The sequence below is a fragment of the Oncorhynchus gorbuscha genome, linkage group LG20 (assembly GCF_021184085.1).
Source record: "Oncorhynchus gorbuscha isolate QuinsamMale2020 ecotype Even-year linkage group LG20, OgorEven_v1.0, whole genome shotgun sequence".
NCBI lineage: Eukaryota > Metazoa > Chordata > Actinopteri > Salmoniformes > Salmonidae > Oncorhynchus > Oncorhynchus gorbuscha.
The window spans coordinates 33,596,396-33,623,814 of NC_060192.1; the positions used below are offsets into that span (position 1 = coordinate 33,596,396).

Genomic DNA, 27,419 nt, shown 5'->3' on the forward strand with positions numbered 1-27,419 from the left:
ACAGAGAACCAGTTAGTAAACAGCCAGTAAACAGTATTATACAGAGAACCAGTTAGTAAACAGTATTATACAGAGAACCAGTTAGTAAACAGTATTATATAGAGAACCAGTTAGTAAACAGTATTATATAGAGAACCAGTTAGTAAACAGTATTATACAGAGAACCAGTTAGTAAACAGTATTATATAGAGAACCAGTTAGTGAACAGTATTATATAGAGAACCAGTTAGTAAACAGCCAGTAAACAGTATTATACAGAGAACCAGTTAGTAAACAGTATTATACAGAGAACCAGTTAGTAAACAGTATTATACAGAGAACCAGTTAGTAAACAGTATTATACAGAGAACCAGTTAGTAAACAGTATTATACACAGAACCAGTTTGTTAACAGCCAGTAAACAGTATTATACAGAGAACCAGTTAGTAAACAGCCAGTAAACAGAGAACCAGTTAGTAAACAGTATTATACAGAGAACCAGTTAGTAAACAGTATTATACAGAGAACCAGTTAGTAAACAGCCAGTAAACAGAGAACCCGTTAGTACACTGGGTCAGGGTCAGGGCTGAAATATGTTTATGTTAAAGTTTGTGAACAAAACAAGACTTCAATTTTCTTAAAGTTATTCCCCATCTTCTTTCCCATCCTCCCTCTTTTTCCTCCCTCCATTCACCCTCTTGCCCCCTCTCTTCTCTCTCCAGCCTATATAAAACGTGTGATTGCACACCCATCCTTCCACAACATCAACTTCAAGCAGGCTGAGAAGATGATGGAGTCCATGGACCAGGGAGATGTTGTTATCAGGCCCAGCAGCAAGGGAGAGAACCACCTTACTGTCACCTGGAAGGTATGGAGGGGGTGATAGGTCAGGGAGACGTTGTCACGTGGAAGGGGCGTCTGGAGAGGGGTGGGGGCGTCTGGAGAGGGGCGGGGGCGTCTGTAGAGGGGAGGAGATGTAGATGGGTGCATAAGGTCAACCCTCCATCTGGAGAGCTACTGGCTGTGCAGGCTTTTGATCTAACCCTGCTCAAACACCAGTCAGCTTATCAAGGTCCTGTTGGAACTGCAGATTTTCTTTACAATGTTGGTTGTCCGAGCAGGGCTGCACCAAAAGCCTGCATGCCCAGTAGCTCTCCTGGAATCTCTTGGAGGGAGGTTGGTTTACCTGCAACATTTCAATTACAACCAAATACTGTTCGTCTTTATAAAATAATTCCCTCATTCAACGAACCGTTAATGTCGCGGTGTGTTGACTGACAGGTGGATGAATTTGTCGTTAGATGCTAATCCGATGTGTTATGTGTAGGTAGCTGATGGCATCTATCAGCATGTTGATGTGAGAGAGGAGGGCAAGGAGAACGCCTTCAGCCTGGGACACACACTCTGGATCAACACTGAGGTGAGGACCGTGTGTGTGTGTGAGAGATGGGTTGTCCACATGTCTGTTCCAGAACTCAAACTAATCTCTCTCCCCCTCCTCCTCCTCCTCTCTCTCTGTCTTTCTCTCTGTCCCTCGTCTCTCTCTAGGAGTTTGAGGATCTTGATGAGATCACAGCTCGTTATATTCAGCCAATGGCAGCGTTCGCTCGTGACCTGCTGGGACACAAGTACTTCCAGGACTGTAACGGAGGGGACAGGAAGGTACGGGGGTGGGGGAATAATGGAGGGGACAGGAAGGTACGGGGGTGGGGGAATAATGGAGGGGGCAGGAAGGTACGGGGGGGGGGGGAATAATGGAGGGGACAGGAAGGTACGGGGGGAATAATGAAGGGGACAGGAAGGTACGGGGGAATAATGGGGGGCAGGAAGGTACGGGGGGAATAATGAAGGGGACAGGAAGGTACGGGGGGGGGAATAATGGGGGGCAGGAAGGTACGGGGGGAATAATGGAGGGGACAGGAAGGAGGGGACAGGAAGGTACGGGGGGGAATAATGGAGGGGACAGGAAGGTACGGGGGGAATAATGGAGGGGACAGGAAGGTACGGGGGGAATAATGGAGGGGACAGGAAGGTACGGGGGGAATAATGGAGGGGACAGGAAGGTACGGGGGGAATAATGGAGGGGACAGGAAGGTACGGGGGAATAATGGAGGGGGCAGGAAGGTACGGGGGGGGGGAATAATGGAGGGGACAGGAAGGTACGGGGAATAATGGAGGGGACAGGGAAGGTACGGGGGAAATAATGGAGGGGGCAGGAAGGTACGGGGGTGGGGGAATAATGGAGGGGACAGGAAGGTACGGGGGAAATAATGGAGGGGGCAGGAAGGTACGGGGGGAATAATGGAGGGGACAGGAAGGTACGGGGGGAATAATGGAGGGGGCAGGAAGGTACGGGGGGAATAATGGAGGGGACAGGAAGGGGGGAATAATGGGGGGGGAATAATGGAGGGGGACAGGAAGGTACGGGGGGGGGAATAATGGAGGGGAAGGAAGGTACGGGGGTGGGGAAATAATGGAGGGGACAGGAAGGAGGGGGCAGGAAGGTACGGGGGGAATAATGGAGGGGACAGGAATGGTACGGGGGTGGGGGGAAGGAAGGTAAATAATGGAGGGGACAGGAAGGGGGTGGGGGAATAATGGAGGGGACAGGAAGGGGGGGTGGGGGAATAATGGAGGGGGCAGGAAGGTACGGGGGTGGGGGGAATAATGGAGGGGGCAGGAAGGAGGGGACAGGAAGGTACGGGGGGGGGAATAATGGAGGGGACAGGAAGGTAATGGGGGTGGGGGGGAATAATGGAGGGGACAGGAAGGTACGGGGGGGGGGAATAATGGAGGGGACAGGAAGGTACGGGGGAAATAATGGAGGGGGCAGGAATGTACGGGGGGGAGGGGACAGGAAGGTGGGGGAATAATGGAGGGGACAGGAAGGTACGGGGGGGGAAATAATGGAGGGGGCAGGAAGGTACGGGGGGGGGGAATAATGGAGGGGACAGGAAGGTACGGGGGAATAATGGAGGGGACAGGAAGGTACGGGGAGGAATAATGGAGGGGGCAGGAAGGTACGGGGGAATAATGGAGGGGACAGGAAGGTACGGGGGGAATAATGGAGGGGACAGGAAGGTACGGGGGAATAATGGAGGGGACAGGAAGGTACGGGGGGGGGAATAATGGAGGGGACAGGAAGGTACGGGGGGAAGGAAGGTACGGGGGTGGGGGAATAATGGAGGGGACAGGAAGGTACGGGGGGGAATAATGGAGGGGACAGGAAGGTACGGGGGGAATAATGGAGGGGGCAGGAAGGTACGGGGGAATAATGGAGGGGGCAGGAAGGTACGGGGGTGGGGGAACAATAGAGGGGACAGGAAGGTACAGGGGGTGGGGGGAATAATGGAGGGGGCAGGAAGGTACGGGGGGGGGGGAATAATGGAGGGGGCAGGAAGGAGGGGACAGGAAGGGGGGGAATAATGGAGGGGACAGGAAGGTACGGGGGGAATAATGGAGGGGGCAGGAAGGTACGGGGGGGAATAATGGAGGGGACAGGAAGGTACGGGGGGGGAATAATGGAGGGGACAGGAAGGTACGGGGGGAATAATGGAGGGGACAGGAAGGTACGGGGGGGGGGGAATAATGGAGGGGGCAGGAAGGTACGGGGGTGGGGGAATAATGGAGGGGACAGGAAGGTACGGGGGAATAATGGAGGGGACAGGAAGGTACGGGGGGAATAATGGAGGGGGCAGGAAGGTACGGGGGGAATAATGGAGGGGACAGGAAGGTACGGGGGGGAATAATGGAGGGGACAGGAAGGTACGGGGGGAATAATGGAGGGGACAGGAAGGTATGGGGGGAATAATGGAGGGGACAGGAAGGTACGGGGGAATAATGGAGGGGACAGGAAGGTACGGGGGAATAATGGAGGGGGCAGGAAGGTACAGGGGGTGGGGGAATAATGGAGGGGGCAGGAAGGTACGGGGGAGGGGACAGGAAGGTGGGGGGAATAATGGAGGGGGCAGGAAGGTACGGGGGGTGGGGGGAATAATGGAGGGGACAGGAAGGTACGGGGGGGGGGAATAATGGAGGGGACAGGAAGGTACGGGGGGGGGGAATAATGGAGGGGACAGGAAGGTACGGGGGTGGGGGGAATAATGGAGGGGACAGGAAGGTACGGGGGTGGGGGGAATAATGGAGGGGACAGGAAGGTACGGGGGAATAATGGAGGGGACAGGAAGGTACGGGGGGGGGGAATAATGGAGGGGACAGGAAGGTACGGGGGTGGGGGAATAATGGAGGGGACAGGAAGGTACGGGGGAATAATGGAGGGGACAGGAAGGTACGGGGGGAATAATGGAGGGGACAGGAGGGTACGGGGGAATAATGGAGGGGACAGGAAGGTACGGAGGGAATAATAGAGGGGGCAGGAAGGTACGGGGTGTGGGGGAAGAATGGCGGGGACAGGAAGGTACGGCGTTGGGGGAAAACGGAGGGGACAGGAAGGTACGGGGGTGTGGGGGAATAATGGAGGGGACAGGAAGGTACGGGGGGGGGGGAATAATGGAGGGGACAGGAAGGTACGGGGGTGGGAGGAATAATGGAGGGACAGGAAGGTACGGGGGGTAGAATAATGGGGGATAGGAAAGTATGGGGGTAGAATAATGGGGGATAGGAAAGTATGGGGGGGTAGAATAATGGAGGGGATAGGAAAGTATGGGGGGTAGAATAATGGAGGGTATAGGAAAGTATTGGGGGATGTTGTCTTAACCACAGAATGTGACACTATTACAGAAGTGTTTATATTGATTAACTTCAAAAGCCTCTGACAGAATATTTATTTTTACAAAGAAAATAACCTCCTTCCTGTTTAGAAAACATGTTTGATCTCTCCAGTGACCATAGTTTGTCTCTATCATTCCTTTATTTATAGAGCTACATATCTCCTTTCTATTCATCCTCTCATCACCCTGTCTCTCCCCGTCTGTCTGGTAGAAAATGGAGGAGTTGTTGATCAGGTCTAAGAAGGAGAAGCCTACGTTCATACCCTACTTTGTCTCAGCGTGTAAAGACCTGCCAGGGAAGTTCATACTGGGATACCAGCCTCGTGGCAAACCACGGTGAGTTACCATGACTACAGCAAACTGACCCCTAACCACGGTGAGTTACCATGACTACAGCAAACTAACCCCTAACCACGGTGAGTTACCATGACTACAGCAAACTAACCCCTAACCACGGTGAGTTACCATGACTACAGCAAACTAACCCCTAACCACGGTGAGTTACCATGACTACAGCAAACTAACCCCTAACCACGGTGAGTTACCATGACTACAGCAAACTAACCCCTAACCACGGTGAGTTACCATGACTACAGCAAACTAACCCCTAACCACGGTGAGTTACCATGACTACAGCAAACTAACCCCTAACCACGGTGAGTTACCATGACTACAGCAAACTAACCCCTAACCACGGTGAGTTACCATGACTACAGCTAACTAACTCCTAACCACGGTGAGTTACCATGACTACAGCACACTAACAACGGTGAGTTACCATGACTACAGCAAACTAACCACGGTGAGTTACCATGACTAAAGCAAACTAACCCCTAACCTCGGTGAGTTACCATGACTACAGCTAACTAACCCCTAACCTCGGTGAGTTACCATGACTACAGCTAACTAACCCCTAACCTTGGTGAGTGGTTGACGACCATAGAAATAGAATGAATAGAAGGGGTGTCTCCAAGTAAATGATGCCATAATGGGTGGACTGGCAGCCATTTTGAGTGTACCCATAGGAGGAAAGCAGGAAGTAAAAGCAGGACATGTACCCCTCTATCTGCTTTGATTTATTTTTAATATATATATATATATTCCATTGCATGAGCCACATCAGTTAACATAATTTAAATTAATATTCTACATTACCATGGAAATTATTACTACACAATACCATGCAGCCATTGCGAGTGTACCCACGAGTTTACCAGTCAAATTGCCAGGGTTGGAGGTTCCGTTCATTCTATTTCTATTGTGTGGACCTTGTCCCTGACCTCATCTCTCCCATGGAAATACTAGGGTCTCTCCACACGTCCTTGAATCAAAATAAATGTAATTTGTCACATGCTTTGTAAACAACAGGTGTAGACTAACAGTGCCTTTCCCAACAATTCAGAGCAAAATAGAAAAATAATAACACCAATGAATAAATACACAATGAGTAACAATAACATCTATACAAGTCCTAGAAGGATTGTTCAGCATCATTGTGTTGACAATGGAATTAGAGTGTGTGTGATTATGACAGAGCTCAGAGTAGTAGAGTTATGGGTTGGTTTTGAAGATGTCCTCTGTGTCTGCAGTGTTGAGTATGTGACCATCTCTCCTGACGGCTTCCGGTACCGGTCCCAGATGTTCCCCACCGTTAACGGACTGTTCCGCTGGTTCAAAGACCACTTCCAGGAACCGGTACCAGGTACACACTGCCTGCCCATTGGCTAGAACACCTGTCAATCTCTCTTAGACCTGTGTTCCACTGCTATAGTTGTGCTATGTTGATTAGATTGGTTGTAAAGGTGTTTTTTTTTTTATCTCCAAGTGGTCATCAACCCTTTCTGAGTCAACATCACTTTTGCGGTCAAAAAGCAAACCGAGATCGACCGCTCATATAATAACTTAAAACATGTGACATGAACAGTTTTGTAGGAATGATGTTTGAGTGATAAACGTAGTTTGTTATCATAGAATGTTGGCTGTATGCCTGGCCTGACAATTTTGGTCTTCTCAGACTATATTATATATCAAAACTCGAGCTTTGATAACTAAATAGATCAGTTGGTGCAGCATTTGCGAGGCACTGCCATGTAAATAATGATTTATTTGATGGTACCTGTATCTGATGTTCGTGGTGCTTTCAAGACAACTGAGAACTCGGAAAACAAAACAAAGGTCAAATCATGACATCGGTGATCTTCAGGTTGAAAAATCAGAGCTCCAGAAAGTTGGATGGCTGTCCCCCCCCAGAGTTCCCATTTGTCCTGGAACGCTTGGAAGGCTGATATTTCTACGTTCCCAGTTGTTTTGAACACAGCATTAGTCTCCGCGGAGGAAGGGAGAGCGCAGCAGAGGGTCTGCCTCTCACAGTCCCTGCTCTCTCCTTCCTTTCCTCTGGTTAGACTTGACCACAGTTCATCTGGTGGTCGAGGCTCTTATCGCACCGCATCTGCATTAGTCAGGCACAAATTCATGTTGTTCCAATGACCAGAGAAAGTGAAATACTCCTCGGTATTAAAATATCCATGACGAGCTTCTAATAAACCTAAAACGCCCCGGGCTATCGATACGCTTGGCTCATTCACTGCAGCAGGGGAACTACTGAGAAGCTGTTCTATGTTTTGTAATAGTGTTGATTAATAACTTTAAACGTGAACTCGCTCCTAAAAAAGAGCAGCTCTTTGCTGTATTCTTTGACAGTCTCTCTGTGGTCATGGTTTTACAAGTTATTACATCTAAGTTGGGCTAGTATCAAACTTTGCTATGGCCTGGGGTCGTGGAAGCTCTTTAGGCACTGTGATTTGATATATCAGATTGGCCACCCGAGTAGGCGCACTCGATTTAGCCACAGATCTCCCAGTTCAACTTTTCAGACAACTGAAATGGTTAAAAATGGGGAACACTTTGCTTACCCGGTGCGCAGGGCTTCTCAAATCAAGCGCACCTCTCGCCAACATGAATTTAAAAGGAGCGCAAGCCTTTATCACAGCCTTTAACGTTGGAGTTTCTACAGAAATGTTTGGTGACCGACTAGGAATGCCTTGAAGATCGACCGGTTGGTGACAACTGTCCTATCCTGTGGTTACAATATCTGTTTCCTTGTCTCCCTCAGGCATCACCCCCAGCAGTAGCAGTCGAACACGGACACCTGCCTCTGTCAACGCTACACCAGCTAACATCAACATCGCAGGTCAGTCTCTCTCTCTCTCTCACACACACTCATCCCCATCAAAATGTATCAATCCTAAAGTTGATAAGCATTTTATCCAGTCAAATATCCACTTTAGTAACTCTGGTGGATGTCTGATGCTACTTTAGGGTTAAACCTTTCTTCTCTCTCCGTGTCTGTCAGACCTGACGCGAGCGGTCAGCGCTCTCCCACGCAACATGACCTCTCAGATGTTCAGTGCCATTGCCGCGGTGACGGGGCAGGGGCAGGGCCAGAACGCGAACACTACGCCTGCCCAGTGGAACTCCAGCCAATACGGTTACACCGGGGGCAGCAGTGGGGGCGGGGGAGGCAGCTCCTCAGCCTATCACGTGAGTGGATTTTTAGCATTGCTTTACCCGATGATCCAATGGTTTTGTATTGGGGTCAGATGAAGGTAACCTCATCCACTGCCAGTGTGTAGCAACCACCTAGGTGATACTAAGGAAGCTTGTTGTGACAGAAACATCCATCGTTGGTCTTTGTCACATTGGAGAGATGTGAAGTGAATAATGAGGTGTAGAATGTTCTCTTTCTCTGCTGCTGTTGGCCACAATGTGTAAATAGTGCTTCATTTGAACCACTTCTCTTCCTCCTTCCCACTCTGTCTCTCTGTCTCTCTCTGTCTCTCTGTCTCTCTCTCTCCCCGTCCCTCTCTCTCTCTCCGTCCCTCTCTCTCTCCGTCCCTCTCTCTCTCTCCGTCCCTCTCTCTCTCTCCGTCCCTCTCTCTCTCTCCGTCCCTCTCTCTCTCTCCGTCCCTCTCTCTCTCTCCGTCCCTCTCTCTCTCTCCGTCCCTCTCTCTCTCTCCGTCCCTCTCTCTCTCTCTCTCCGTCCCTCTCTCTCTCTCTCTCCGTCCCTCTCTCTCTCTCTCCCGTCCTCTCTCTCTCTCTCTCCGTCCCTCTCTCTCTCTCTCTCCCTCCCTCTCTCTCTCTCTCTCCGTCCCTCTCTCTCTCTCCTCCGTCCCTCTCTCTCTCTCGTCCCTCTCTCTCTCTCTCTCCGTCCCTCTCTCTCTCTCTCTCCTCTCTCCCTCTCTCTCTCTCTCTCCGTCCCTCTCTCTCTCTCTCTCCGTCCCTCTCTCTCTCTCTCTCTCCGTCCCTCTCTCTCTCTCTCTCCGTCCCTCTCTCTCTCTCTCTCTCCGTCCCTCCGTCCCTCTCTCTCCCTCCCTCCGTCCCTCTCTCCCTCCCTCCGTCCCTCTCTCTCCCTCCCTCCGTCCCTCTCTCTCTCTCTCCGTCCCTCTCTCTCTCTCTCCATCCCTCTCTCTCTCTCTCCGTCCCTCTCTCTCTCTCTCCGTCCCTCTCTCTCTCTCTCCGTCCCTCTCTCTCTCTCTCTCCGTCCGTCCCTCTCTCTCTCTCCGTCCCTCTCTCTCTCTCCGTCCCTCTCTCTCTCTCCGTCCCTCTCTCTCTCTCCGTCCCTCTCTCTCTCTCTCCGTCCCTCTCTCTCTCTCTCTCGTCCCTCTCTCTCTCTCTCTCCGTCCCTCTCTCTCTCTCTCTCCGTCCCTCTCTCTCTCTCTCTCCGTCTCTCTCTCTCTCTCTCTCCGTCTCTCTCTCTCTCTCTCCGTCCCTCTCTCTCTCTCTCTCTCCGTCCCTCTCTCTCTCTCTCTCTCTCTCTCCCCGTCCCTCTCTCTCTCTCTCTCTCCGTCCCTCTCTCTCTCTCTCTCCGTCCCTCCGTCCCTCTCTCCCTCCCTCCGTCCCTCTCTCCCTCCCTCCGTCCCTCTCTCCCTCCCTCCCTCCCTCTCTCCTCTCTCCGTCCCTCTCTCTCCCTCCCTCCGTCCCTCTCTCTCTCCCTCCCTCTCTCTCTCTCTCCGTCCCTCTCTCTCTCTCCGTCCCTCTCTCTCTCCCTCCGTCTCTCTCTCCTTCCCTCTCTCTCTCTCTCTCCTTCCCCCTCTCTCTCTCTCCTTCCCTCTCTCTCTCTCTCCTTCCCTCTCTCTCTCTCTCCTTCCCTCTCTCTCTCTCTCCTTCCCTCTCTCTCTCTCTCCTTCCCTCTCTCTCTCTCTCCTTCCCTCTCTCTCTCTCTCCTTCCCTCTCTCTCTCCTTCCCTCTCTCTCTCCAGGTGTTTGCGACGCCCCAACAGCCGATGGCGACACCCATGATGACCCCCAGCTACTCCTACACCACCCCCAGCCAGCAGACCATGGGTACCCCGCAGTACCCCTCCACCCCCCAGTCCTCCCACTCCCATGGACACACACAGAGCAACCAGGGCCACAGCAGCCACCAGGGACCCTCGTCCAACACTCCCTCATCCTCCTCCAGAGGACGCACTCCGCAGCAGCAGCCTAAGTAAGTTGAGACGGAGAGAGACAGACAGATTGTGTGTTTCAGTTGAATGTGTAATGAGTCAGTTGATGGAAAATGTTTTTTTTTTAAGTAGTTAGGAGTATTTAGAATGTCAGAATAATTCTTGAAGAAATGCCTATGTATCCAGGGCAACGGGTCGATCTGGAATGAAGAAATTGTGTTCTGAATGTTTATAGTGAATGAGATTAAATACTTGATTGCAGACTTTCAGAGGTGGTTTTTGACTACAACATCCTAACTGGCCTGTACGTAGTAACCCCCCGCCCCTACTGTCTCCCCCTGCAGGTCGAGCGGCAGCACGGCGGTGGACTGGGGCAAGGTAGCGGAGCAGTGGCTCCAGGAGAAGGAGGCGGAGAGGAAGAAGCAGAAGACCCCCAGAATGACCCCGCGACCTTCCCCCAGCCCCATGATCCAGAGCACGCCTATGTCAATCGCTGGAGACGCCACGCCCCTTCTGGACGAGATGGACCGATAGGAGAGGCCGGGGGGGGCGACTATACCCCCCTCCTCCCCAAATATACCCCCCTTACTCTCATCAACTCATCCTTCCATCCATCCGCCTACTTGCATGCCCCCTCAGACCAGTCACATACCATTCAGCCCCTCCTCCCAGACCAGTCAGCCTATAAACTAACCATTCAGATTGCCCTCTCCTCCCAGCCTACTAAACTAACCCTGCTCCCCCCTTCTCCCTCTCCTCCCAGCCTACTAAACTAACCCTGTTCCACCTCTTCTCCCTCTCCTCCCAGCCTACTAAACTAACTCTGCTCCCCCTCTTCTCCCTCTCCTCCCAGCCTACTAAACTAACTCTGCTCCACCTCTTCTCCCTCTCCTCCCAGCCTACTAAACTAACCCTGCTCCCCCTCTTCTCCCTCTCCTCCCAGTCTAAACTAACCCTGCTCCCCCTCTTCTCCCTCTCCTCCCAGTCTAAACTAACCCTGCTCCCCTCTTCTCCCTCTCCTCCCAGCCTACTAAACTAACCCTGCTCCACCTCTTCTTGTGTCCCATTGGATTCTGTTTCTAGCTACCGTGTATCTAGCCATGTTTCTCTCCCGGCACATCTTCTCTTCCCTTCAGTCTATCCCCCTCTCTTTCCTCACTGTATTTTTGCCGGCCACATAGTCCAGTATTTTATTTAGTAAGGATATTAACTCTGTATGTCAGGCAGGCAGAGATGTCGATACAGACCACCAAACACTTGAAACAAACCGCTGACATAGATGTAATAGGACATGGACCTAATGGAGAAATGATTGTTTGGTTGTCATGACAACCGTTGTCGGTTTCTTTTAATAACATGGGGTTATATTTTCTTTTTCCTGTTTGATTTTTTAAAAAATCTATAAAAAGATTAGGAGATGCTGCCGAAAGCATCTGATTGGTTCGCGGCTTGTCTCATGCCGTGGTAGGCTGGTAATGTAATGTCCCTTTGGCTGCATAGACCCGCCCCTTACCCTCTTGGTGATTGGCGGGTTGTGGCGAGAGGCAGCCTAACGAGCGTTTTTTCGAGCCAATCAGGAAGCTTGTATGCGTTTTTGTATTGATGCATCAAAATGAATAAAGACACTGTTTTCAGTATGAACCCTAACCCTGCACTCCTCACATGGTCTGTCAAACCTACACTATACCGGTCTAAAGTTTTAGAACACCTACTCATTCAAGGGTTTTTCTTTATTTTTTACTATTTTCTATAGTGTAGAATAATTGTGAAGACCTCAACTATGAAGTAACACATTGAATCATGTAGTAACCAAAAAAGTGTTAAAACAAATCAAAATATATTTTGAGATTCTTCAAATAGCCACCCTTTGCCTTAATGGCAGCTTTGCACATGCTTGGCATTGTCTCAACCAGCTTCATGAGGTGATCACCTGAAATGCATTTTAATTAACAGGTGTGCCTCAAACACATAATGTGTTTGAGCCAATCAGTTGTGTTCTGACGAGGTAGGGGTGGTAATTAAGTACAAATCTGTCGTTCTGCCCCTGAACAGGCAGTTAACCCACTGTTCCTAGGCAGTCATTGAAAATAAGAATTTGTTCTTAACTGACTTGCCTAGTTAAATAAAGGTCAAATAAAAAATGTAAAATAAAATACAGAACGCCTGCTCCCTATTTGGTAAAAGACAACGTCTATGTTATGGTAAGAACAGCTCAAATAAGCAAAGAGAAATGACAGTCCATCATTACTTTAAGACATGAAGGTCAGTCAATCCGGAAAATGTCAAGAACATTGAAAGTTTCTTAACCTCTCTGGGATATGTGTGAGTCTAGCGTCCCACTTGGCCAAAAGCCAGTGAAAATGCAGAGCGCCAAATTAAAATAAATTACTATAAAAATCAAACTTTCATGAAATCACACATGTAAGATACCAAATTAAAGCTATGCTTGTTGTGAATCCAGCCAACATGTCAGATTTCAAAAATACTTTTCGGCGAAAGCAAAGGATGCTATTATCTGAGGATAGCACCGTAAACAGAGAAAGGCATATTTCAACCCTGCAGACGCGAGACAAAACGCAGAAATAAAAATATAATTCATGCCTTCCCTTTGACGAGCTTCTTCTGTTGGCACTCCAATATGTCCCATAAACATCACAAATGGTCCTTTTGTTCTATTACTTCCATCGATATATATATATCCAAGATGTAAATTTATTTGGCGCATTTGATCCAGAAAAACACTGGTTCCAACTTGCGCAACGTGACTACAAAATATCTCAAAAGTTACCTGTAAACTTTGCCAAAATATTTCAAACCACTTTTGTAATACAACTTTAGGTATTTTTTTAACGTAAATAATCAATAAAATTGAAGACTGGATGATCTGTGTTCAATACAGGAGGAAAACAAACTAGCTAGCTTTCTGGTCACGCACCTCTAACAGTACACTACAAGGAACCCTCGTTCTGAACAGGGCTACTTCATTACACAAAGGAATAACCTCAACCAATTTCTAAAGACTGACATCCAGTGGAAGCGGTGTGGAACTGCAAGGAAATCTGGATTCACAATGACAACTCATTGAAAAGAGAATGACCTAAAAAAAAAGAAATCTGAAAGTTTTGTCCTCGGGGTTTCGCCTGCTAAATAAGTTCTGTTATACTCTACTAATAATATGCATATCTTCTGGGGATGAGTAGCAGGCAGTTGAATTTGGGCATTTTCATCCGGACGTGAAAATACTGCCCCCTGTCACCAAGAAGTTAAAGTGCAGTCTCAAAAACCATCAAGAGCTATGATGCAACTGGATCTCATGAGGACCGCCACAGGAAAGGAAGACCCAGAGTTACCTCTGCTGCAGAGAATACGTTCATTTGAGTTAACTGCACCTCAGATTGCAGCCCAAATAAATGCTTCATAGAGTTCAGGTAACATACATCTCAAAATCAACTGTTCAGAGGAGACTGAATCAGGCATTCATGGTCAAATTGCTGCCAAGAAACCACTACTAAAGGGCACCAAGAAGAAGAGACTTGCTTGGGCCAAGAAACATGAGCAATGGAGATTTATATCGTTGGAAATGTGTCCTTAGGTCTGGAGTCCACCGTGTCTTTGAGATGCGGTGTGGGTGAAGGGATGATCTCCGCATGTGTAGTTCCCACCGTAAAGCATGGAGGAGGAGGTGTGATGGTGTGGGGGAGCTTCGCTGGTGACACTGTCAGTGATTTATTTAGAATTCAAGGCACAGTTAACCAGCATGGCTATCACAGCCTTTTGCAGCGATTCTCCGTCTAATCTGGTTTGCGCTTAGCCCTTACACCTCCAGGTTGTGTAAGGGCTATTTTACCAAGAAGGATCATGATGGAGTGCTGCATCAGATGACCTGGCCTCCACAATCACTCAACCTCAATCAAATTGAGATGGTTTGTGATGAGTTGGACCGCAGAGTGAACAAAAATTAGCCATCAAGTGCTCAGCATATGTGGGAACACCTTCAAGACTGTTGGAAAAGCATTCCAGGTGAAGCTGGTTGAAAGAATGCCAATAGTTTGCAAAGCTGTTAGCCAACCTTTGCCCTGATATTTGAAGAATCTCAAATATAACATATTTTCATTTGTTTAATACTTTTTACATGATTCCATATGTGTTATTTCATAGTTCAGATTTTTTTCACTGTTCTACAATGTAGAAAATAATAAAAAATGAAGAACAACCCTTTGAATGTGGAGGCATTCTAAAACTGTTGACCAGTAGTGTGTATACACACACACACACACTCTGACAGTACACACATGCTTATGAGTCTGGTATTGAGAGAAATGTTTGCTATTGAATATGAAGAGCGCTCTCCTTAAACTCCCATCTTAATATGTGTGAATGATACCTATGTGATGATGGGAATGATTGAAACCCCAACAACAGACTGGTGAGATTTAATATGGTCTTGTTAAAAACCTACTGGTTTCTTAGAGTTGCCGTCAGTGTACAAACAGAGATCAACTTTAGGTTTTAAACAGACAGACGGACGGGGTATGTGGATATAACATGGTCTGCTCTACAGTCATGTATCTCTTTGGAAGACCAGAGAGTGAGCTGCTCGACTTTGTGTCTGTGTTCTAACCACGGAATAAAAGATGTAGTACTACCAGTAACCTTCTTAACTGATACCATGACGACGTGCCAGGTGAACTGAACTAGATTGTAAGAGATGGCAGTATGTTAGGGAGGAACTAGGTTTTAGCCTTGAGCTTTGCTTTGCTGTGACAACTTTTGTCCATGTGGAGTTATTTTTGATGGTGTAAAGCATCCGCTGGTAGTTTGAAGCAGAGGAAGATTTGTTGTGAATTTACTTACGTGTAACGGTTGTGTCTGTGAACTTAGCATTTCTTTTTAAATCCTTTTGTCCTTGACTTTCAATCATCATGTGAGCATTTACGTCACTCTTGGGTATTCTGACATTTACATGTGGTCTGTTTTTAAATGTGTCCCTCTATTCCTAACTCCTGCCCCCTTAAAGTCCACAGATGTCCAAAGAGTGGATATCTGTGATCACTATGGAGATGATTCCACCCTCAAGATAAGATGTGGAGCTCTAATTTACCGTATTGCGTTCATCTATCCAGACCTGTGCAGATCTGTGAACTCTTTAATGGGTACTAGGCCCTAAGGGAAGGGGAGGAGGCTACTGACTAAAAGGTCAGTTATGTGATGTGAACTCTGACTAACGGGGGTACTTGGCCTGACTAAAAGGGTTATGTGAACTCTCTAACGGGGCCCTAAGGGAAGGGGAGGAGGCTACTGACTAAAAGGTCAGTTATGTGAACTCTCTAACGGGTACTAGGCCCTAAGGGAAGGGGAGGAGGCTACTGACTAAAAGGTCAGTTATGTAAACTCTCTAACGGGTACTAGGCCCTAAGGGAAGGGGAGGAGGCTACTGACTAAAAGGTCAGTTATGTGAACTCTCTAACGGGTACTAGGCCCTAAGGGAAGGGGAGGATGCTACTGACTAAAAGGTCAGTTATGTGAACTCTAACGGGTACTAGGCCCTAAGGGAAGGGGAGGAGGCTACTGACTAAAAGGTCAGTTATGTGAACACATTAGACCTTTTGTCTGATCCACAGATCATTATCATAATAAGGATTAATATCAGTGGTGAAAGACCATGTGTATTAGTGCTTCCAAGTCAACAAAAAAAACGAGGTTAAATTATGACGTCTGTGATCTTCAGGTCGGAAAGTCTGAGCTCTAGAAAGATTGCCGGAGTTTCTGACTTGGAATTCTCAGTTAAATGATCTTTTCAAAGCGATTTTTCCCAGATGGAACTCGTTTTTTTTCTTCTTCAGGATTTCCAGTTGTCTTAAACGCACTGATGTCAGAGGCACTGAAGTCGGAAGTCTGAGATTTCCGAGTTCCCCAGGTTTTTTATTTATTTTTTACACAGCACATCACAGTGTTGTATTCTGGGAAATGTGTTTTTGCAATTGTGACTATTTGCTCTATCGGTATACAGTCAAATGGGTTGCTGATATAGAGTTTTGGTCTTTTTGTTCTTGAGTGTTCCTAAGGGTTCTAGGGTTACTCCTGGGCTAAAAAACATGTTCAATGTATTGTCTCGTTTAAAAATGCTCAGGCTGATTATTGCAAATAAGGATGAATCAACCTGCCTGGTAAACGATGGTTTAGTTCAGGGAGTATAGGTTTTATTTAGGGCTTGGAAACTAATTGGTTGACTTGTGGGTTTGTACCTTCAGTAAGCCTGTGGTAGTTGGCAGTGGGAGAAGATGACTTGGGGATAGATGAAGGAATAGGGAGAGGTTTAGCCTCTTATTACACTGCTGATACCCTTTTCTACCAGTGATCCCTTTAATAAAAGTGTTTCTGTTATTTACGCCCCAGTCCCCACATTGTGTTATTGAAGTCTGTGACTCTGTTCCATTTATTCCATACAAAGAGCCCATCCTGCTATCTATATATATCTATATGTATATATATACTACATAGAGCCATGACTACATGGAACTCTATTCCACAGTACTATATAGAGCCATGACTACACGGAACTCTATTACACAGTACTACATAGAGCCATGACTACATGGAACTCTATTCCACAGTACTACATAGAGCCATGACTACATGGAACTCTATTCCACAGTACAACATAGAGCCATGACTACATGGAACTCTATTCCACAGTACTACATAAAGCCATGACTACATGGAACTCTATTCCACAGTACTACATAGAGCCATGACTACATGGAACTCTATTCCACAGTACTACATAGAGCCATGACTACATGGAACTCTATTCCACAGTACAACATAGAGCCATGACTACATGGAACTGTATTCCACAGTACTACATAAAGCCATGACTACATGGAACTCTATTCCACAGTACTACATAAAGCCATGACTACATGGAACTCTATTCCACAGTACTACATAGAGCCATGACTACATGGAACTGTATTCCACAGTACTACATAGAGCCATGACTACATGGAACTCTATTCCACAGTACTACATAGAGCCGTGACTACATGGAACTCTGTTCCACAGTACTACATAGAGCCGTGACTACATGGAACTCTATTCCACAGTACTACATACAGCCGTGACTACATGGAACTCTATTCCACAGTACTACATAGAGCCGTGACTACATGGAACTCTATTCCACAGTACTACATAGAGCCGTGACTACATGGAACTCTATTCAACAGTACTACATAGAGCCGTGACTACATGGAACTCTATTCCACAGTACTACATAGAGCCGTGACTACATGGACAAGCAGTACAATTTAGATTAAAAAAACACTATGAAACAATGGGGACTGTGAAGCAACACAAACAGACACAGACACACACATACAATAACATACGCACTATACATACACATGGATTTAGTAATGTACAGTTGAAGTCGGAAGTTTACATACACCTTAGTCAAATACATTTAAACTCAGTTTTTCACAATTCCTGACATTTAATCCTAGTAAAAATTCCCTGCTTTAGGTCAGTTAGGAAAACCACTTTATTTTAAGAATGTAGAGAGAGAATTATATATTTCAGCTTTTATTTCTTTCATCACATTTCCAGTGGGTCAGAAGTTTACATACACTCAATTAGTATTTGGTAGCATTGCCTTTAAATTGTTTAACTTGGGTAAAATGTTTCGGGTAGCCTTCCACAAGCTTCCCACAATAAGTTGGGTGAACTTTGGCCCATTCCTCCTGACAGAGCTGGTGTAACTGAGTCAGGTTTGTAGGCCACCTTGCTCGGACACGCTTTTCTGTTCTGCCCACAAATGTTCTACAGGATTGATGTCAGGGCTTTGTGATGGCCACTCCAATACCTTGACTTGGGGTCGTTGTCCATTTGGAAGACCCATTTGCGACCGTTGTAACTTCCTGACTGATGTCTTGAGATGTTGCTTCAATATATCCACATAATTGTCCTGCCTCATGATGCCATCTATTTTGTTAAGTGCACCAGTCCCTCCTGCAGCAAAGCACCCCCACAACATGATGCTGCCACCCCCGTGCTTCATGGTTGGGATGGTGTGCTTCGGCTTGCAAGTCTCCCCCTTTTTCACCCAAACATAATGATGGTCATTATGGCCAAACAGTTCTATTTATGTTTCATCAGACCAGAGAACATTTCTCAAAAAAGTATGATCTTTGTCCCCATCTGCAGTTGCAAACCGAAGTCTGGCTATTTTATGGCAGTTTTGGAGCAGTGGCTTCTTCCTTGCTGAGCGGCCTTTCAGGTCATGTCGATATAGGACTCGTTTTACTGTGGATATAGATACTTTTGTACCTGTTTCCTCCAGCATCTTCACAAGGTCCTTTGCTGTTGTTCTGGGATAGATTTGCACTTTTCGCACCAAAGTATGTTCATCTCTAGGAGACAGAACGCGTCTCCTTCCTGAGCGGTATGACGGCTGCGTTGTCCCATGGTGTTTATACTTGTGTACTATTGATTGCACAGATGAACGTGGTACCTTCAGGCATTTGGAAATTTCTCCCAAGGATGAACCAGATTGGAGGTCTACAATCTGTTTTCTGAGGTCTTGGCTGATTTCTTTTGATTTTCCCATGATGTCAAGGAAAGAGGCACTGAGTTTGAAGGTAGGCCTTGAAGTACATCCACAGGTACACCTCCAATTGACTCAAATGATGTCAATTAACCTATCAGAAGCTTCTAAAGCTATGACATCATTTTCTGGAATTTTCCAAGCTGTTTAAAGGCACAGTCAACTTAGTGTATGTAAACTTCTGACCTACTGGAATTGTGATACAGTGAATTAATTATAGGTGAAATAATCTGTCTGTATAAATTGTTGAAAAAATGACTTGTTTCATGCACAAAGTCCTAACCGACTTGCCAAAACTAGTTTGTTAACAAGAAATTTGTGGAGTGGTTGAAAATCAAGTTTTAATGACTCAAACATAAGTGTATGTAAACTTCTGACTTCAACAGTAGATATGTGGTAGTGGTGGAGTTTGGGCCTGAGGGCAGACAGTATGTTGTGAAATCTGTGAATGTATTGTAATGTTTTTTAAATTGTATAAACTGCCTTAATTTTGCTGGACCCCAGGAAGTGTAGCTGCTGCTTTGGCAGGAACTAATGGGGATCCATAATAAACCCCAGGAAGAGTAGCTGCTGCTTTGGCAGGAACTAATGGGGATCCATAATAAACCCCAGGAAGTGTAGCTGCTGCTTTGGCAGGAACTAATGAGGATCCATAATAAACCCCAGGAAGTGTAGCTGCTGCTTTGGCAGGAACTAATGGGGATCCATAATAAACCCCAGGAAGTGTAGCTGCTGCTTTGGCAGGAACTAAGGAGGATCCATAATAAATACAAATAGCTCCTCCCACCAGCCTCCTCTGGTACAGTGTTATTACACACACACACACACACACACACACACACACACACACACACACACACACACACACACACACACACACACACACACACACACACACACAGGCATTTGCTTCTTTGTGTAGGCCATAGTAATAAACTTCCCATTTTATTTTTATTTGACCTTTATTTAACTAGGCAAGTCAGTTAAGAACAAATTCTTATTTTCAATGACGGCCTGGGAACAGTGGGTTAACTGCCTGTTCAGGGGCAGAACGACAGATTTGTACCTTGTCAGCTCGGGGTTTGAACTCGCAACCTTCCAGTTACTAGTCCGCTCTAACCACTAGGCTACCCTGCCGCCCCATTACTCTTCTGAAGAATGAAATCAATCTTTAACAGTGCAGGATCGTCATCTATATTGATTTTATAGGACATAAAATATCACAAATCACATCAAATGTAATACAATCATCAGTAGTGAGGCATAACATTTCAGGACATGGTAAAGCAGTAGACCTAAATGTCTGGCCTGCTTCTGCCTTCACAACAGTCTTAATTCAATTTGTCCCAGATCATCAGATGTAAATTAAATGTTATTCTCTCTCTCTCTCTCCCCCCTATCTCTCATTCTCTCTCCCTCTCTATCGCTCTCACTCTCTCTCCATCTTTTCTCGTGATTAAACAATCGCTGTATTTTAGGAGCCCTGAGAGTCTGTATTGTGGCTGTGGTGTGGTTGGGATGTTGGGTGGTCATGGGAGGCAGCGTACTCATCCCATTAGCAGACCAGACACATGACAGGAGGGGACGAAAGAGAAAAATAAACCAGCCAACGCACGGAGGTCTGCATGCCTGTTGCTGCTGACGTCTTCACCTAGAATGCAGGAATCTGTCTGGCCAAATCTCAAACGAGAACCAAGCTAACTCTGAGTGTTGAGCATTACTTTAGACCAGAGCTACATTACTTTAGACCAGAGCAACATTACTTTAGACCAGAGTTACATTACATTAGACCAGAGCGTCATTACTTTAGACCAGAGCTACATTACTTTAGACCAGAGTTACATTACTTTAGACCAGAGCTACATTACTTTAGACCAGAGTTACATTACTTTAGACCAGAGCGTCATTACTTTAGACCAGAGCTACATTACTTTAGACCAGAGTTACATTACTTTAGACCAGTGTTTCTTTACTTTAGACCAGAGCTACATTACTTTAAACCAGAGTTACATTACTTTAGACCAGAGTTACATTACTTTAGACCAGAGCTACATTACATTAGACCAGAGCTACATTACATTAGACCAGAGCTACATGTATTGTACCATACTACACTACACAGCATAGGGCTCTGGTGAAGGGGATAGATAAGAGTTTTTCCTGGTCTGGTTATATGGTCAGGGAAAACTCAAAGCTATGGGACCTACACTATCTCCAGTTGTTTATGGAGAGGGTTTCACGTAAAGGAGCAGCATTAGACTCCAAACCGTGGTTCTGTGATTCTAGAGGTTTCTTCCAGTCCACATGCATCACCTATTTCTCTTAAGCTGCTTTAAAGACCATACAAGTGTTGCCTATTTCTCTTAAGCTGCTTTAAAGACCATGCAAGTGTTGCCTATTTCTCTTTATGATCATGTAAAAAAAAAAAGACTGCGAACGCAATCTGTTATCCATGGATTGATGGGGATAAATACAATTGCTGTTGCTGTTACTTCTTCTCTCGTTCAGCTGACAATCCATGGAATTGGAATCGTCCTCACTGAGACGACACTTTCACATTGTACAAACACACAGATGCGTGATTGTGTTCTGGCATTCAAGTCTCCCGTACTTCAGTATTCAGAGTTGTTTTGTGGGAATTGAGTGTAGCAGTATTATTCTCATCTTCTCATGTGGTCATCCTCAGTGTGTAGTGTTGACCTGTGTAGTGTTGTCCTGTGTAGTGTTGTCCTGTGTAGTGTTGACCTGTGTAGTGTTGACCTGTGTAGTGTTGACCTGTGTAGTGTTGACCTGTGTAGTGTTGTCCTGTGTAGTGTTGTGTGTAGTGTTGTGCTGTGTAGTGTTGTCCTGTGTTGTCCTGTGTAGTGTTGTCCTGTGTAGTGTTGTCCTGTGTATCCTTCCCCATCAGCAGCAGGTTGCTTTCCTCTTGGTTGGTTTGTACTCTTCTTCTGTGCTCTCTGTGATTCCTGCGGGAAACATGTTGCTATAATGTGAGAATAAAGGAGAGCAAGTAGAAAGCCTGTTGCCACTGTCTCCTACATGTAATAAAATACACTTACTGATAATGTCACCAACACGTCTGGACCCACTCTTCTCGAGCTCTGCCAGCACGTTGGCCTCAAAGGTTAGAGACGCTACCCGGAAGAAAAACTCCCTGATACTCTCCCCTGAGAGAGAGAGAGAGAGAGGAGGGGAGGATGGAGAGAGGAGGGAGGACGGAGAGAAAGAGAGAGTCGAGGAGGGGAAGAAAGTGTTTGAGGGGAGGAAGAAAGCAAAACAAACACAGAGATAGAATGGGATATGATGGGGGACACATGAGGGAGTAAACCAGAGGATGTTATGTGTGGGTCTGTGTTTGTGTGTGTATTCCCAGCACTACCTGACTTGGCAGACACAGTCCAGTACTCTGCTCGGATCTCCTCTGACAGTCTAATGGCCTCCAGCTCCATGTAGGCCAACTGATCCGGAGACTGAGCGAGAGAGAGAGAGAGATACACCGTTTGATTTAAAGATGAAGTATTTCAATCAATGACAGATCGTTTGTACTGTCTTTAGTCAGGCTGGATCTTCTCCATCAGACTCACACTGAGGTCCTTCTTGGTTCCGACCAGGAACAGCAGAACACTGGAGGGATCATTCTCCTTCATAGCATCCTCCAGCCACTGCCTGAACGCGCGTACAACAGACACACATAATATGTCTATCACATGCAGTGAAGTAGACTTTCATAGAAATTGTCTGATGGCCGCTGAGATACTATGATGAAAAGACATTCTATCTGGATGCTGCAGATGTGATCAATATGTAATGTGTTGACATCTCTTACCTGGCATTGTCCAGAGAGGTGACACAGCTCAGGTCAAATACCACTATGATGGCTTGAGAGAAACCAGGAGAACAACACACATTAGAGAAGAGACAGGCTGCAGGCATCACCACAATACATCTATTAAGGGTTTCCTTTAACATGCGTCTGTGTTTGATTTCATACCTTGTGCTCCTCTGTAATATGTGGAGGCGATGCACTTGAACCTCTCCTGACCCGCTGTGTCCCATCTGAGAGAGGGAGAGAGAGAGGGAGAGAGAGAGAGAGAGGCAACAGATGACAATTGATGAGGAAAGGGTGAGGATGATGTGTGTGCGTGCGTGCGTGCGTGCGTTGTGTGTATGTGTGAGCGTGCGTGTGCAGTACTCACAGCTGTAAACTGAAGGGCACCCCCAACACCTCAAACCGCTCCATCTCAAAATCCACTCCGATGGTGGCCTTATAGTTCTTATCAAACGAGTCCTTACAGAACCTGTGGAGAGACAGAGAGGGGGGGGGGACATTACATAATCAATGTCGTTATTACACTTGGGTGACTAACGTCTGTCCTCACAGCACCTGAGTAATATATAGACAGTAACAGGACAGTAACAGAAGAGTAACAGGACAGTAACAGAACTATGACAGTAACAGAAGGTAACAGGACAGTAACAGAACTATGACAGTACCATGAAGGTAACAGGACAGTAACATAACTATGACAGTAACAGAAGAGTAACAGAAGAGTAACAGGACAGTAACAGAAGAGAAAGAGAAGAGTAACAGGACAGTAACAGAAGAGTAACAGGACAGTAACAGGACAGTAACAGAAGAGTAACAGGACAGTAACAGAAGAGTAACAGGACAGTAACAGAAGAGTAACAGGACAGTAACAGAAGAGTAACAGGACAGTAACAGAAGAGTAACAGGACAGTAACAGGACAGTAACAGAAGAGTAACAGAAGAGTAACAGAAGAGAAAGAGAAGAGTAACAGGACAGTAACAGGACAGTAACAGGACAGTAACAGGACAGTAACAGAAGAGTAACAGAAGAGTAACAGGACAGTAACAGGACAGTAACAGGACAGTAACAGGACAGTAACAGAAGAGTAACAGAAGAGTAACAGGACAGTAACAGGACAGTAACAGAAGAGTAACAGAAGAGTAACAGAAGAGAAAGAGAAGAGTAACAGGACAGTAACAGGACAGTAACAGAAGAGTAACAGGACAGTAACAGGACAGTAACAGAAGAGTAACAGAAGAGTAACAGGACAGTAACAGAAGAGAAAGAGAAGAGTAACAGGACAGTAACAGAAGAGTAACAGGACAGTAACAGGACAGTAACAGAAGAGTAACAGAAGAGTAACAGGACAGTAACAGGACAGTAACAGAAGAGTAACAGGACAGTAACAGGACAGTATCATGAAGGTAACAGGACAGTAACAGAAGAGTAACAGGACAGTAACAGAAGAGTAACAGAAGAGTAACAGGACAGTAACAGAAGAGTAACAGGACAGTAACAGAAGAGTAACAGAAGAGTAACAGGACAGTAACAGAAGAGTAACAGGACAGTAACAGGACAGTAACAGAAGAGTAACAGGACAGTAACAGAATAGAGAGGAAACATTACTACATTAAGAGTTTAGCATACAGTATACTTCTTCATGTTCCCAAAGCTATGACTATAAATAGCAGCTTTTCGGGAAATTTGATCACTGAACTAACTTACTTCAATATGCCAATAATCAAACCCACAAGTCAATCAAATTAGTCAACAAACAGTCTCTATTATCCCAAGCTGGGGAGAGCAGGGGTAACAGTTTTGCTGATTTCTGAAGAGGCAGGTGCTCTGCTGTGTGTGGATTCACCTGAGTGTCATGACAACAACTGACTAATAGGAAGTGAAATGGTCAGTAGTATTTTTAATTGGCAAGTACACATCCTGAGGGAGATCAGCATGCCCCCCGGGGGATAAGATCTGTAATAGACTGTTTCCCAAACGGCCCATAGGACTCTCAACTAAATATGGAGTAGAGTGCCATTTCATATGCAGCCATAGACTGTAGTGTTTCCTTACCTGCTGATTAGACATGTCTTCCCAACTGCCACATCCCCTACCACAATCACCTTGGCGATGTTAAAGCTATAGACACATAAAGAGAACAGTCCAGTCAAACACTGATAATATACACGCATATATGTGTGTGTGTGAGTGTGTGTGTGTGCGTTCATCTCACCCCACTGCGCCCGTCTTTTGCCCCTGACAGGCAGCCTTGACCTGTGAGTGGAAGACATCTTTAGTGTGCAGCGCTGCAGCTGGGGTAAAACACTACAGAAAGAGATCGAGAGACAGAAGTGAGAGAGACAGGGAGAGACAGAGAGAGAGAGAGAGAGAGAGAGAGACAGAGGTGAGAGAGACAGAGCGAGAGAGAGAGAAAGAGAAAAAGACAGAGAGAGAGAGAGAGAGAGAGAGGTTTAAACAAGGTGTCAACAAGGTGTCAACTCAAAGCAAGAAAGTATTTCAGCTTTGCATCCCACATAAATCAGAGGCTAGACGGACAACTGCCTTGTGGGGACATGGAACGGAATCTCTTCAATTCTGGCACATTAGCATGAGCCAGTGACCGAGTCCTGAACAAAACTAAGACCATTAAGTGTGTGAAACAGACTAATAAACAGCAAATGACCACCCAGCACTGTCTAATCATCTGCTTCATTACAGGGTTCCAGAATTGTGAAAGGGTTCGTCACTGTGTTACAGAGACACGTTATTAGATTAGAATCTGAGGTGGTGTGACTGGCAGCCTGGTGGTTTTATTTGTTCCCCCATGTTTTCTGATCCAAAAATAATCATAATAATATTATTATTTTATGTTTTTATTATCGTTGGACATAAAAATGTTTTACCAGGAAATCAGCTCCAATTGATTTTAATTGGTGAAATCTGTTCCCAAGTATTCCCATGCATAATAGACATGTGATCATACACAAATGCAAGTTTTGAAATTATTATGTTTTAGTCAAATATTATATCTGTTTGGGCTTCTTGCGGACAATTTGCAGTCTACAAATTATTTGTAATCGTGTTGAGGCACCCGACCATCCCCACAAGAAAAAGATAGTCCAAAATCGAAAAAAGGTGTGTGTCACCTCTGGAAGCTGAGCGATGATGCGGTCTCTCCTCACAGGTGGCAACATGTTCTTCAAGTGGAAGTTACGGGGTGGTAGGGATATACATAGACACACACACACAATCAAACACACAAGAGACCCAGTCGCACACGCTCCAACAATCATAGGCAGACAATCACACTCAGACAGGACAAATACACAGAAACACACACTCTCTCTCTCTCTCTCTCTCTGTTCTCTCTCTCTCTGTTCTCTCTCTCTCTGTTCTCTCTCTCTCTGTTCTCTCTCTGTTCTCTCTCTCTCTGTTCTCTCTCTCTGTTCTCTCTGTTCTCTCTCTCTCTCTCTCTCTCTCTCTCTCTCTCTCTCTCTCTCTCTCTCTCTCTCTCTCTCTCTCTCACATACAGATGTAGAGTAGAGTGAATAGGGGCTTCTCCATGGAAAGGCTTAAACGTCAAACAGCTGAAAGAGAAGGAATAACTGAACATTATGTAGCCTGATGTGTAGCCTAATCTATAGTCTGACACCAACAGAGAAAGTGTTCCCCTGAATCTCCTAGGTGACACCGCAATGCAAATGTCCACTGGCAGCTGTCTGCACACCAAAGTAAACTCACAAACTGCCTACATGGTGCATATCGGCCCTCTGGTTTGCTTTATCGGGTGGAAAAGTATAGTGTCACTGTGGCAACTCAGCCTTGTCCATTCACCTGGCAACTATAGCAACCAAATACAAGCCCTGCTATGGGGAAGGAAGTAGAGACTCTTACATGGCATTATTTGTCTCCATGACTTGATGTCACTTGCAGCCAGATCAAAGGATTGAACATGTCGCCATTCTAGGCTTTTAACACATTACCGTATAAAGTTTACACATCTAAGATCATGAAGGAGCGATGAAAGGGTAGATTTATGCCGTAAAACATGGTATCATAATCTCCTATATCATCATTACAGACTATCTGTAGCACAGCTAAAAAATAAAGCAACATGTAGAATTGGTGAAAATAAACAAAACTGAAATTATAGTGTTGTCATGTAGATGGACTATCGCTACATCAAGGCTTCATTGGCATGATAGAAAATCATGTAATTATAAAGAATAATACTTTACCTTGCACGTGCACTGAAAGTGCGAAAAGTAAACTCCAATTCGTCAATAGGTTGCGGTAGAACACTATATATTCTACTAAACTCATATTACGTATTTTTCGCTGATAGAAAGTCTCCTAGGGCTGCCTACATCCACCCGAAGACGGCTGGTGAGCAGCAGACCAGAGCTGCGAACTCAGCAGTGGAAACAGATGACTCAAATTAAGGACCTTCGTTTTAGTTTAACCCTCTCCAGTAGGCTCCCAATGAGTGGGTTAGCTCTAGTCCAGGGCGTAGTGCCCGTTCTTACATGATTAAGAAACACGTACTAGGACCTGGACCAGGGCTAGGCGCGGGTGAGCTGTCCTGAAGTGCGCGCTAGCCTTGTGTGAAACATTTTAAGTATGAACATTTTGAACTTCATATACAAGAGTCAAATCCCCTTAATAGCCTATATCAACGACAAATAAAAGTACAATATTTCCATTAAATTATTTTTATAATTTATGATTGATGCTTTCATTTTACCCACATACAAGTAAAATACATTTACATACTATTTGGGACAGCTGATATGATGAAGGTTTAACCCATGCTTATCTCTGCTTCACTCTAGAGTCGTTTGAATAAAATG

At 45.9% G+C, this 27,419-nt stretch overlaps 2 protein-coding genes and 1 long non-coding RNA gene across 4 annotated transcripts in view; 2 read left to right on the forward strand and 1 right to left on the reverse strand.

The window, feature by feature from the left end:
- supt6h (SPT6 homolog, histone chaperone and transcription elongation factor) overlaps positions 1–10,895 on the forward strand; it is a 50,075-nt gene extending 39,180 nt beyond the window's left edge. Inside the window, exons 30-39 of one of the 2 annotated variants that reach the window (XR_006833813.1) lie at positions 702–847; positions 1,307–1,399; positions 1,528–1,641; positions 4,921–5,045; positions 6,299–6,411; positions 7,822–7,899; positions 8,062–8,249; positions 9,967–10,196; positions 10,500–10,805; positions 10,848–10,895. Coding sequence is in view for 1 of the 2 variants with exons in the window: in XM_046316703.1 (XP_046172659.1) it covers positions 702–847; positions 1,307–1,399; positions 1,528–1,641; positions 4,921–5,045; positions 6,299–6,411; positions 7,822–7,899; positions 8,062–8,249; positions 9,967–10,196; positions 10,500–10,689 (1,277 nt within the window). In the remaining variant the exon portion in view is untranslated. Of the gene's footprint in view, positions 1–701; positions 848–1,306; positions 1,400–1,527; positions 1,642–4,920; positions 5,046–6,298; positions 6,412–7,821; positions 7,900–8,061; positions 8,250–9,966; positions 10,197–10,499; positions 10,822–10,847 lie in introns of those variants that run through there. The other variant, XM_046316703.1, reaches the window with a different exon arrangement.
- A 3,189-nt stretch (positions 10,896–14,084) lies between these two features.
- On the forward strand, positions 14,085–16,543 carry LOC124006657. The gene is made up of 2 exons (XR_006833814.1): positions 14,085–15,351; positions 15,465–16,543. It is a non-coding gene; the product is annotated as an uncharacterized LOC124006657 (long non-coding RNA).
- A 4,127-nt stretch (positions 16,544–20,670) lies between these two features.
- On the reverse strand, positions 20,671–27,077 carry rab34b (RAB34, member RAS oncogene family b). The gene is made up of 11 exons (XM_046316704.1): positions 26,808–27,077; positions 25,716–26,156; positions 24,803–24,894; positions 24,643–24,708; positions 22,957–23,058; positions 22,752–22,816; positions 22,587–22,638; positions 22,345–22,426; positions 22,140–22,230; positions 21,820–21,927; positions 20,671–21,726 (listed from the first exon to the last, which is right to left on the reverse strand). Exons 2-11 carry the CDS (start codon positions 25,860–25,862, stop codon positions 21,665–21,667), a joined length of 867 nt encoding a protein of 288 aa, XP_046172660.1. The 5' UTR covers positions 25,863–26,156; positions 26,808–27,077; the 3' UTR covers positions 20,671–21,664.
- Between the last annotated feature and the right edge of the window lie 342 nt (positions 27,078–27,419).

Coding starts and splice junctions, on each gene's coding strand:
- rab34b (XM_046316704.1), bottom strand. CDS start 25,862: ATGATTGTTGGAGCGTGTGCGACTGGGTCTCTTGTGTGTTTGATTGTG. Junction 22,817..22,956: donor GTGCCCTTCAGTTTACAGCT/GTGAGTACTGCA, acceptor TCCCTCTCTCAG/ATGGGACACAGCGGGTCAGG. Junction 22,639..22,751: donor ATATTACAGAGGAGCACAAG/GTATGAAATCAA, acceptor GTTTCTCTCAAG/CCATCATAGTGGTATTTGAC.